Source organism: Narcine bancroftii, chromosome 1 (genome assembly GCF_036971445.1).
Source record: "Narcine bancroftii isolate sNarBan1 chromosome 1, sNarBan1.hap1, whole genome shotgun sequence".
Classification (NCBI taxonomy): Eukaryota; Metazoa; Chordata; class Chondrichthyes; order Torpediniformes; family Narcinidae; genus Narcine; species Narcine bancroftii.
Genome location: NC_091469.1, coordinates 153,623,025 through 153,635,919, shown reverse-complemented (window position 1 = coordinate 153,635,919; position 12,895 = coordinate 153,623,025). Strand labels below are relative to the sequence as shown.

Sequence of the window (12,895 nt, the reverse complement as noted above, 5' to 3'; positions counted from 1 at the left end):
ATTGGTTGGTTGGGGTTGGGTGTTGGGTTTTTCCTCCTTTGCCTTTTGTCAGTGAGGTGGGCTCTGCGGTCTTCTTCAAAGGAGGTTGCTGCCCGGCAAACTGTGAGGCGCCAAGATGCACGATTTGAGGCGTTATCAGCCCACTGGCGGTGGTCAATGTGGCAGGCACCAAGAGATTTCTTTAGGCAGTCCTTGTACCTTTTCTTTGGTGCACCTCTGTCACGGTGGCCAGTGGAGAGCTCGCCATATAACACGATCTTGGGAAGGCGATGGTCCTCCATTCTGGAGACGTGACCCATCCAGCGCAGCTGGATCTTCAACAGCGTGGACTCGATGCTGTCGACCTCTGCCATCTCGAGTACTTCGACGTTAGGGATGTAAGCGCTCCAATGGATGTTGAGGATGGAGCGGAGACAACGCTGGTGGAAGCGTTCTAGGAGCCGTAGGTGGTGCCGGTAGAGGACCCATGATGCGGAGCCGAACAGGAGTGTAGGTATGACAACGGCTCTGTATACGCTTATCTTTGTGAGGTTTTTCAGTTGGTTGTTTTTCCAGATTCTTTTGTGTAGTCTTCCAAAGGCGCTATTTGCCTTGGCGAGTCTGTTGTCTATCTCATTGTCGATCCTTGCATCTGATGAAATGGTGCAGCCGAGATAGGTAAACTGGTTGACCGTTTTGAGTTTTGTGTGCCCGATGGAGATGTGGGGGGGCTGGTAATCATGGTGGGGAGCTGGCTGATGGAGGACCTCAGTTTTCTTCAGGCTGACTTCCAGGCCAAACATTTTGGCAGTTTCCGCAAAGCAGGACGTCAAGCGCTGAAGAGCTGGCTCTGAATGGGCAACTAAAGCGGCATCGTCTGCAAAGAGTAGTTCACGGACAAGTTTCTCTTGTGTCTTGGTGTGAGCTTGCAGGCGCCTCAGATTGAAGAGACTGCCATCCGTGCGGTACCGGATGTAAACAGCGTCTTCATTGTTGGGGTCTTTCATGGCTTGGTTCAGCATCATGCTGAAGAAGATTGAAAATCCTATAAATCCTCAACATCACATTCTTGCTTCTATATTCTATTCCTTTTGAAATGAATGCCATAATGCATTTGCTTTCTTCCATATGACAGATAAATATGTTGAGTAGCATATGTAAAGGCAGAAGCAGGGATAATGTGTCTGCTTCATCAGGTTTACTTCATCTTTCCAGTTCATTTTCAGAGAGCAGGATTGGAACAAACAAATTAAATTAGCACAAGTGAACTGGATCAATGTAAACAAATACATAAGATTGTTTCAACTCAGGAGAGGCTGTTACTCATTTCAAATCAAACCAGTTAATAAAATGTTCTCTTGAGCCCCAAGTGGATGTTGTTCTATTGTTTCACCAGATTCATAAAGATCCAGGCTGAATTATTCTAGATTCCTAATAATTTAATGCTAATATTAAAAATGGTTTTCCCCAAGCCTTGGTGATTTTTTCCTGTGTGGATCAAATGAGAACAGGATTGGGTATCATGCCTGCAGCAGATTAATATCACTTACTGTCGAAACTTATAAATGGAAAAATCAATTACAATCCCCACAGCCCAAACAGGAATCAACATCGCCATGTGAGTTGAAAATAATCATTCTGTTCAGTGCAAACCTGTTGGGCATTCTCAATAAATTGCAAAATATGATTACCACAAATAGTTAGGAACTTACAATCTGCTCCATGGATTTTTATGAAAGGAGCCAAATTGTTTTGAGTTTCTTTTTTGCTGAGAAAGAAAATTACAATCTGTGCAGAAAATTGTTTGCCTGTGAAAGGGAAATAGTCTCCCATGAAAAAAGATTAATAGTCGTCTACCTGAAAGTGATAAGATGCAGGAGATTTGTATTTCACCTTTGAAATTAACACCTCATACCAGTAAACTAATGGCCTCATCAATGTCATTTATATGGCAGTACTCTCTAGGTAATGAAAATGCATTTGACAAACTTCCTTTGAAGAGACCATTCTTTTAATTTCACCATCCCCGACAACTTCTTATTTGCTCCAAGTGCATGTGTATATTCCAATTACCTCAATAATTTTCCATTACCTTAATACTCTTGGATGAGGAAACTCCAGTATATTCTTTGCTAAAAGATGTGAATATCATATGAACAAATAAAGGAAATTCAGAGCTTGGAAATCAATCCACATTCATGAACTGTTTCTAAAGTTACCTGAACCCGTCAATGATATTTGCTCTCTGATAACTTCTTCCTGTATATCGATTACTCCATGTTGGGAATTTTGATGAATCATTCATTCTTGTGGAGAGACACTTGCAAAGGAAACAAATGAGTTTTTGAATGATTTCCCAACACCAAAATGGTTCACTGTGATGAAATTTATTGGTTATCCACTGGTCCATGAATTGTAATTCTTCAAAGTAGAGGAAGTTTAGGATGAGCAAAACATGTTGAACAGTACTTAACTCAGTGCCAAAGCTATATATAGAGGACTGCAAAAAGTAATAGACAGAGCCCAGGACATCACAGGCAAAACTCTCCCCACCAATGAGCACATCTACAGGAAACGTCAAAAGAATCAAAGACTTGTTGATCCAAACCAAGGCTTTTATTAACTAGAAGACTGGAGCGTATCACATGTAGGTCGACCAGTCCAGAATGACCTGGGTCTGGCTAGGAGCAATCCTTTAAGACCTGCCAGTGGGCGTGGCTACACTCTCAGCCAATCACAGTCATCCTACGCTACCATCTGTACATAGACACACTGGTGATAGAATCTGTTCTATCACACACTGTCAATGGAGAGCAGCAGCAACCATCAAGGATCCACACCACCTATGACGTGCTCTGTTCTCATTGCTGCCATCAGGAAAGAGGTATAGGGACCACAAGACTCGTACCATCGTATCCAGGAACAGTTGCTACCCCTCCACCATCAGACTCCTAAACAGAATTAGAATTTATTATCATGAGCGTGTCACGAAATTTGTTCTTTTGCAACAGCATCACAGCGCAAACATTTATATAAACCACCGAGCAAAATAAAAAATAGTGCAAGAAAACGTCAAAGTGAGTCAAAGTCTGTGGTTCATTGTTCACTCAGGAAATTGATGGCAGAGGGAAAGAAACTGTCTTTGCGCTGCAGAGGGCTCATCTTCAGGCTCCTTTACCTTTTTTCTGATGGTAGCAGAGTGAAGGGGGCATGGCCTGGGTGGTGGGGGTCCTTGAGGATAGAGGCTGCTTTCTTAAGACACCGGCCCCTATTGATATCCTCGATAAAGTGAAGTCTGGTGCCTGTGATATCACAGGCCAAGTTAACAATCCTCTGGAGTTTTTTTTGTCCTGAGTGTTGGCACCTCTGTACTAAACTGTGTTGCCACCAGCCAGAATGCTCTCCACCTACACGTGTAGAAGTCTTTGAGACAAGAAACTCAATCAGAGACTCATTTACTTTGCACATTATTTATTAATATTTATTTTCTTTATTGCACAGTCAGTTTGTAGGTACTTCTTTCATTCTTTACATTTCTTTCTTTTGTGTGCCTATCTTTTGTTGAGCACAGTTTTTTACACGGTCGTTAAGTAGAAATTCTTCCTGGTCTCAGGGTTGTATGTGATCTCATGTATGTACTCTGACAATAAATCTGAATTTTGAACTTTGAGTATATGCTTTTTCTGGTCTTTTGCTGAAATTGAGTGAGGTTGTTATCTTGGTACTGTGCCACAAGATTATAACCATATAACCACTTACGGAGTGGAAACAGGCCATGTCGGCCTTTCGAGTCCACACCGGTTCACTAGAACAACTCTACTCTCCCAAACCTCCCAATCTCCGCCAATAACCCTCCAGCCCCCTCACCTCCATGTACACATCCTTTGGCTTGGCTTCGCGGACGAAGATTTATGGAGGGGGTAAAAGTCCACGTCAGCTGCAGGCTCGTTTGTGGCTGACAAGTCCGATGCGGGACAGGCAGACACGGTTGCAGCGGCTGCAGGGGAAAATTGGTTGGTTGGGGTTGGGCGTTGGGTTTTTCCTCCTTTGCCTTTTGTCAGTGAGGTGGGCTCTGCGGTCTTCTTCAAAGGAGGTTGCTGCCCGCCAAACTGTGAGGCGCCAAGATGCACGGTTTGAGGCGATATCAGCCCACTGGCGGTGGTCAATGTGGCAGGCACCAAGAGATTTCTTTAGGCAGTCCTTGTACCTTTTCTTTGGTGCACCTCTGTCACGGTGGCCAGTGGAGAGCTCGCCATATAACACGATCTTGGGAAGGCGATGGTCCTCCATTCTGGAGACGTGACCCACCCAGCGCAGCTGGATCTTCAGCAGCGTGGACTCGATGCTGTCGACCTCTGCCATCTCGAGTACTTCGACGTTAGGGATGAAGTCACTCCAATGGATGTTGAGGATGGAGCGGAGACAACGCTGGTGGAAGCGTTCTAGGAGCCGTAGGTGATGCCGGTAGAGGACCCATGATTCGGAGCCGAACAGGAGTGTGGGTATGACAATGGCTCTGTATACACTTATCTTTGTGAGGTTTTTCAGTTGGTTGTTTTTCCAGACTCTTTTGTGTAGTCTTCCAAAGGCGCTATTTGCCTTGGCGAGTCTGTTGTCTATCTCATTGTCGATCCTTGCATCTGATGAAATGGTGCAGCCGAGATAGGTAAACTGGTTGACCGTTTTGAGTTTTGTGTGCCCGATGGAGATGTGGGGGGGCTGGTAGTCATGGTGGGGAGCTGGCTGATGGAGGACCTCAGTTTTCTTCAGGCTGACTTCCAGGCCAAACACTTTGGCAGTTTCCGCAAAGCAGGACGTCAAGCGCTGAAGAGCTGGCTCTGAATGGGCAACTAAAGCGGCATCGTCTGCAAAGAGTAGTTCACGGACAAGTTGCTCTTGTGTCTTGGTGTGAGCTTGCAGGCGCCTCAGATTGAAGAGACTGCCATCCGTGCGGTACCGGATGTAAACAGCGTCTTCATTGTTGGGGTCTTTCATGGCTTGGTTCAGCATCATGCTGAAGAAGATTGAAAAGAGGGTTGGTGCGAGAACACAGCCTTGCTTCACGCCATTGTTAATGGAGAAGGGTTCAGAGAGCTCATTGCTGTATCTGACCTGACCTTGTTGGTTTTCGTGCAGTTGGATAATCATGTTGAGGAACTTTGGGGGACATCCGATGCGCTCTAGTATTTGCCAAAGATCCAACCTTCTCTTAAATGACAGAAGGGACCCTGCCGCAACTATCTCATTCTGTATGTTCTTCCTGTACTCCACCTCATTATTGATAGAGATCCAGCCTAAAATGGTGATGTCATCTGTAAACATAGATGGAATGAGAGCAGTATTTGACACTCAGTTGTGACATTTGGACAGCTTCATAGAAGTGAAAAATTAGTAGAATATAGGATAAATCCAGGCTTGCTTCCGCAGTTCAATTTTACACAGGCCACTAACTCCATGCAATTCAATTGAAAATGTGACTAATGATGTGCCTTCATGGTGCTATTGATTCTGCCAAACCTGTATTTATGCATCATGTCTCTTTCGCTGAACACAAAGTCACAGTACTTCTGTTTAAAATACAGCTCCAGCTCCCATCTACAATTTAAGACAAGGTTATTGTGCAGGATCATATTTTATTGTCGGCTGTGGTTTGCTTGCAGGCACAAGATGAAGCTGAGCAGGTGTTCCTGGTGGAAGTCCTGTCAGGTTGTTTATACTACAGGCCGCTGCTCGATGTGATAGTGAATGGATTTTATGTCCAAGATGGAAATAACTTCCTGCGGTTGGACTGCAATCTGTTTGCAGGTAAGTGATATCATATCAGTTTGCCCAAGTTTATTATTTGCCTTCACTTTGCTTCTTATGGAAGATGTTGGAGACTGAATTGAATGACTCTTGGAAATGGGTTTAGAATGAGTACTCATTGAACTTATGAATCACCAAAGGTTGATTTGCAGGTGTAGCAGGCTACATTGCCTTCATTGCGAGAGAGATTGAATTTAGGAGCAGGGAAGTTATGCTGCCACTGTACAAGGTGCTGGTAAGGCCACATCTGGAGCACTGCATACAGTTCTGTTCTCCTTACTTGAGGAAGGAGATGGTGCAGAAGAGGTTCACCAGGTTGATTCCAGAGATGAGGGGGTTAGCCTATGAGGAGAGATTGAGTCATCTGAGATTTACTCGTATGAATTTAGAAGAATGAGAGAGGATCTTATAGAAATGTATAAAATTATGAAAGGCATAAATAAGATGGAGAAAGGTAAGTTGTTTCCATTGGTGGGGGAAACTAGAACTAAGGGCATAGTCTCAAGATTCACGGTAGTAGATTTAGGATGGAGATGAGGAGAAACTGCTTTTCTCAGAGGGTGATGAATTTATGGGATTCGCTGCCCATTGAAGCAGTGGAGGCTACCTCAGTAAATATATTTAAGACAAGGTTGGATCGATTTTTAATTGTAGGAGAATTAAGGGATGTGGGGAAAAGGCAAGTAGGTGGAAATCAGCCATGATCTCATTGGGCTATATGGCCTACTCTGGTCCTATTTCTTATGTACTTATACTCACTGACTGTAATGGAGGCAAACCAATTTTGTGTACCCTCACTGTAAAAGTTTCTGCTTGTGGATGGGGCTCACCTCAGTGTTAATTGGTTGCACGCATCAGCTGGGGGTCTTTTCTCTAACCTGATAGTGCAAGTTAAGCCTGCTGTACCTCTTAAAGGAAAGTGGATTATGGATGGAGAAAGTGCTGATAGTTGTCCAGGAACTGGGAAACAGGGGAAGGATCCAAGAGTTCTGAACTTCCTATTGAAAACCTTGGAGGAGGAGGGTGTTGGTGGGGGTGGGGAAGTGGAGGGTGGGGAGAAACAGGCAAGGCATCCAGGACAAGGAGGTGTGCTAGACTAGAGATAGTCATGACAGAGAGCTGTGAAGGTGGATGCTATTCTTTACCATGTGAGCATCTAGAAAGGATTTCACACAAGTGGGAAAGGTCACATGGGCACAGAATGAGTACATGGAAGAAGTCAGTGGTTCACTCCAAAAATGGTCAGTCCACCATTTCAGACCCAGATCCTTTATCGAGGCTAAAGTGCAAAGAGGAGATAGCAAGCATAAAAGGTGGGGAAGGAGTGGGTGGGATGGACCAAGAGGTGGTTGGATACTGAACAAATGAAGGATGGGAGAAGTGGAGAGATAGGTACAGAAGGAGATCTCTGTGGGGATGGATGGGTGGGGGGGGGGGGGTGCGGGGGGAAGGTTTGAGACAGTAGTGTCCAATAGCAGATCTGAAACCTTTGTGAAGTTTATAGAACTTTGATACTAATCCCATTGCTGACATCTCTGCTCATGAATGCTGCCTGACCCATTAATTCCCTCCAGCAGCTCATTGTTTGCTCAAAATATAATGGGAAGGCTGACCAGTGATGTGCAGAATAGTGGAGTTTGTCGTCAGCATTATGAGAGGATGCACAGAGCTTGCATCCAGTGTGGAAAAACTTAATTCACACCCTTGTGACCCAACCACATTTTGCACTTTCCATTGTATTATGAGCAAAAGCACCCAAAATCTGAAGTAGACTGCAGTAAACGCAAGGCTCCTATCCAAACTCTGACTGCTGCTTGACGTATGATCTTGTGGAAGAGGCTTACAGAATTTACTCCAACTATTGGCCCAAAAGAGGGAGTAACACCATGGAGCAGTATTAGAGTCTACAGCACAAATAGGCCCTTTGGTCCGACTCATCCATACTGACCAAGTTAGCATTCTGGCTGAGTTCCATTTGTCTGCATTTGGCCCATATTCGTCTAAGTCCATAAATCTGTCTAAGTGCCTTTTGAATGTTGTAATTGAACCTGCTTCTATAGCTCATATCAGATACATACTGTTCTCTGTGGAAAAGTTGGCTCTCAGATCCCTCCTGAAACCTCTCCCATTTCACCTTAAACATTTACCTTTAGTTCTAGAATTGTTTATCCTGCCAAAAAAAGGACTGTGAACATTCTCTTTATCCATACCTCTTAGCATTTTATAAATCTATGTAATGTCACCCCTCTGCCTCCTACATTCCAGGAAATTAAGACCTAGGCTCTCCCTGTCACTCACGCCCTACAGTCCCAGTAACATCCTGCTGAAGCATTCCTGCTCCCACTCCAGCCAATCAAAAGTGGTGCCAACAAAATCAAATGGGATATTATTCATCCTCAGATCTCTTGGAGATCCCTAGCAAGTAAGGGCATCTGGAACAGCAGAGCACCATCATCTTCAGCCTCCCTTGTTCAGTAAGTCGCACACTCTTCTGTCTTGGAAGTATATCATGGCACAGTTCATGTAGCGGTTAGTGCAATGCTGTTACAACGCCAACAAACGGGGTTTGAATCTAGCACTGTCTGCAAGGAGTTTGTACATTCTCCCTGTGTCGGCATGGGTTTTCTTCGGGTGCTCTGGTTTCCTCCCACTCTTCAAAACATACTGGGGGTTGTAATTCAGTTGAGTGTAATTGGGCAAGCAGACATGGGCTGGAAGGCCTGTTACTGTGCTGTATGTCTAAATTCCAATTTAAATAATCTCTGGAACTCCCTCAAGGTTTCCAGCACAAACATTGGGGAATTACTTTGGTCCACCGCCTTCTCGAGGGCAATGAGCAAACTCAAAAATGAACGAAACAAAATTGAAAGTGGTAATTGGGATTGGAAAAGGGCCTTTTCTCATTTATTTGACCAAACTACTCACCTAATTTGATAAAGGGTCCCAACTTGAAATGTTGACTGATTACTTCTACCCATGAGTGGTGCCTGACCAGTTGAGTTCCTCCCACTTCTCATTGTTTGCTCAAGATTCCAGCATCTGCAGGTTTTGGTGTTTCTCCATTTCTCAACTAATGAATTGTTTGTTCTAAGATAACATATGTCTCTGTGCTCTCTTGCAGTTATCTGCTATCTTGCTACTTTTCGTCTGAATGAACTGGGGCTGAAACACTTCACCAAGTTTATCAGTTCCCAGGATGTGAACAAAATGCATAAAGTGAGGACTGCAAACTTTTATCCTTGAAAATTTTATTCAGGGAATTGGGTTGTTCAGTAATTACATATTTTACTTTTAACAGTTCCTTAAATTCTTCTTTGATGTTGAGAACCTCAGTACATGGATAAAGGATGAGTGGTGCCAAATATATGATGTGGCATATGTAAAAGAAAAACTGATTGATTCTCTGCTGAGGTAAATTTTCAAGTAAGACATCATATTAAATTACACAATATATCATATTTTAGATGAATTGTACACTCTCACCATAAACCTTACATATGTCACTAACTTGCCATCTAATATCCCCCTGCCCACCTCACAAGACATAATCTTCTCCAACCTTTCCAGATTCTGAACTCCTATCACCCTGTTCCTTATCATGTTTAAAGGGAGAGGAAAGAGTTTATTGATTGTTTGAGGGTGAATTATTTTCAGACAGAGAGTGGTTGGGTCTGAGATGCACTGCCTGAGTGGAGTGAAACACGAAGGTCTACAGCCGTTAAGATTGAGGAGGAACTGGAGGAGACCAGCTGATTTCCTCCAGCATTTCTGTGTTTTTGCTGTCTGAGTAGAGGCAGGTACTCTCTAACTTTTAAGAAGTATCTAGACAAGTAATTGAACCACCATGGAATGGAAGGTTATGGACAATGCAGGTAAATATTGTTAATGTTGCTCAGTACAATGAACGGGATGGACTCTGTAGGTCAAAAGGCCGGTTTCTTTGCTGTTGTGACAGATTATGTTATATTTTATATTATGTATGGATATATTTTTAGAAGATAGATTGTGGGTTTTAGTGAGGTCACAAACAGATACAAACACTTCAAAACAGATCTCATTTTAAAATGCAAGAGTTATGCATAAGGCGGTGCCTACAAGCCTGCAAAGACAATAGACTCCTGTGCTGGAGATTTTCACAACAAGGTGCAAATGGAAGAGCCCATCTCAGGAAACTGTTAAGATTTAGGGAGTCAACAAGCTGTTTTGGTGGAGTGGTGCTGTTTTTGGAAGGTCATGTAGTTTTGCAAGCAGAGAGAGGTTTTTCTCTAAGAGTATTTCAGAGAGAAAGAGAGAGAGCGAGAGACTGCTGGTTTTCTATGTTAGCTTTTGGAAGCTTGTTTGATACCCCATTTTAAAGACAGGTTGTGAGTTCTGAGTTCTGAGTTCAGCCTGTTCAAAGCACTTGTGGTCCGTACAAGAGGAGATGGCTAGGTGTATAATGTTTCGCCTGAGATAAGGGAATAAGGAAAGGAACTCTGTGGTGACCTGAAAGAAAGAGGTTATCATCTGGAAAATCCTGATGGGGCAAGTTTCTTCAGCAAGATACTGAAGTGGCTGATCAGAAGGAATTTGTTTGTGTGTGTCCAACGAGCAACAAATCTCTTACTAAAAACCAACAAGAGCTTTCCTGAGCAGTAACCATTTACCTTTCAAGCACCAAAGCCTGGTGAAGATTCATAAATGTTAAATTCTGTGCACAATATAAGAATTGCCTGATTCCGGTGAACTTGGAGGAGTGAGAAGTGGGATTGGACTGTGAATCAAAGAACGTTTCTGAAATTATACACACATTACATACATGAGTGCTTAGAATTAGAAGGGGGTTAAGTTAATAGTAAGAAGTTAAAATTTGATCCTGTTTTTATGTTTAAATAAAATTTAAAAAAACTTTTGTTTCAGTTACCATTTGTCTTGGCGAATTTCTATTGCTGCTGGATTTTGGGGTTTTCTGGCCCCGTCACATAGTCCAAATCCATATCTCCGTAATTCATTTTAAATCAAGGTTTAATTTTCACATTTGCAAATTGTTCAGGATATTCACTGTCTGTATGTAGGTTTTCTCAGGTGCATTCTACGCTAAGAATGCGCCTGAAGAAGCAGAAGTGGCCCTTTAAATTCCCGTTCAGGTGGCAGCGTTTAAAGCGCAACGCTGGCCACCTGAAGGACACAGCTGCACAGGATGTAGCTCTGAGCACACGCCGGCCCCTGCCCAGTGTCAGCTGTGATCAGCAGGCTGCTTTCAGCCAGCTGCATTCAGGTGGCTGGGGGAGCCACTGAGCTGAGCTGATTATCCCTGTCGGAGGAGGGTTATGTAGCTCGCCTCAAGACCGCCTCCTGCACATTTAGGTGGCCTCAAAACAGCCGCATATTACCTAAACCTGCGGCTTTACATGCGGGGAATTGGCCACCTGGAAGTGCCTTATGCAAGGCGAAAGAGTGATCATGAGTCATTTTGAGGAGTGCTAAGCAAAGAGAATAGGAGTCGGGACAACAATTCAACAATGTCCTATGTTTGCAGCAAATGTGGCAGAAACTGCTGGCCCAGGATTAACCTCCATACCACAGTCGATGCTGCTAAACAAATTAGTGACTACCAGAGGTGCAATACTAATGGTCGATCACGATCAATGGAAGCCAAGAAGAACATGACTAACAAACATTTTAACAATATCAGCTGTTCTGCATTATCTCAGGAGACAATGAGCCAATTGTGCTTTTCTTTGGAGCCTGCAGCTGACGTGGACTTTTTAATTACCTGCTCAGGTGGCCCAGCATCACATTTTCTTCGATAATTCTCAGGACTAAAAGTGCAACCTGACTTGAGGCTAAGGACATAATAACCTTTTCCAGGTCCAACCCAACCATTACTATTAATATAACAACTACAAAAATCCTATTTACATGTGGTGATATGAAACAAATAATCCTGACATGAGACAGACTGTGGTGTGATCAAGGCAATGACTAAGAAAGAAGTTACTTTAAGAACCACCGAAGCTGCCACAAAATATTAAATGGTTTAAATTTAGACATACAGCATGGTAACAGGCCATTTTGGTCCATGAACCATACACCCAATTGACCTACAACCACCGGTATGTTTCAAATGGTGGGAGGAAACTGGAGCCTCTGAGAAAACCCACGCAGAGCATAGGGTGAATGTTCCTTACAGACAGCATTGGATTTGAACCCCGGTCCCGATCGCTAGTGCGACAACAGGATTGTGCTAACCGCTACACTAACTGTGCTGCCTTTAAAGAAGATGCCTTTCAACATCACAAGACTCGGTAACCCCAAAACTGACGCAAATCCAACCAAATTGGAACGCAAATGCTCTACTTGAAAATACACCTGATTGGGGTAGGATTCATCAAACGAGCTGGATAGCTAAGCTCTAATGTGAAATATCTGCAGACATTTTATTACATAAACAGTATTATATTTATAATGCTAAACAAATAACTTATTTTGACATAATAGAGATCCTATGGTGTGACACAAGGGCATTAATGATGACAAAGTGATCAAATGGTCAACAAAGTGAAAAGTTTAAAAGAAGGGAGAACCAGAGGGGATTTAAGGAAGGAATCCCTGACCTTGCACACAATTTTATAATCAGACATATCACTGTAGCAGAGATCATTAGACATTAATCATGCCTGATTCACAATTCGCAAACCAAGGATGTGGAAGCGATTTTTCCCACCAGCACCAAACAGACAATTGAAATTATCTACAAACTTCATATCAACTTGAAATGTAATTCATGGGTAAACTCACAGAAATAAAGAAATAAAATGACTCTTGTCACATCCCCAAAAGAAGCCCATTTACAATGAGTGGCAATAACTTTTATGGAGATAAATATGTTTTCCTGCAAAGCGGGGATCCAGAAATCACAATGAGATCAATTTTGTTTTGGAACAGTTGAAAGTGTAGCGTTGGCCAGAAAATTAAAAGAATTTCCTGCACTCCTTGCAAATGGCTCCAACACTCATGGTCCCCATTTTTGAGTGAAGATGTGATGAGCTAGACTGTACTTTTAATAAAAGCAAAGATCTAAAAAAGAGCCTGCTGTTCTGTACAAAGGCATGAGTGAAGGAATCTGCTA

General features: G+C 43.1%; 1 protein-coding gene across 2 annotated transcripts in view; it reads left to right on the top strand.

Annotated features, from left to right (window-relative positions):
• Nucleotides 1–12,895, top strand: part of cfap99 (cilia and flagella associated protein 99) — a 264,896-nt gene that overhangs the window by 26,914 nt on the left and 225,087 nt on the right. For both annotated transcript variants that reach the window (XM_069942179.1, XM_069942185.1), the window contains exons 3-5: nucleotides 5,640–5,784; nucleotides 8,906–9,000; nucleotides 9,083–9,195. In XM_069942179.1, coding sequence (XP_069798280.1) covers nucleotides 5,640–5,784; nucleotides 8,906–9,000; nucleotides 9,083–9,195 — 353 coding nt within the window. The remainder of the gene's footprint in view (nucleotides 1–5,639; nucleotides 5,785–8,905; nucleotides 9,001–9,082; nucleotides 9,196–12,895) is intronic.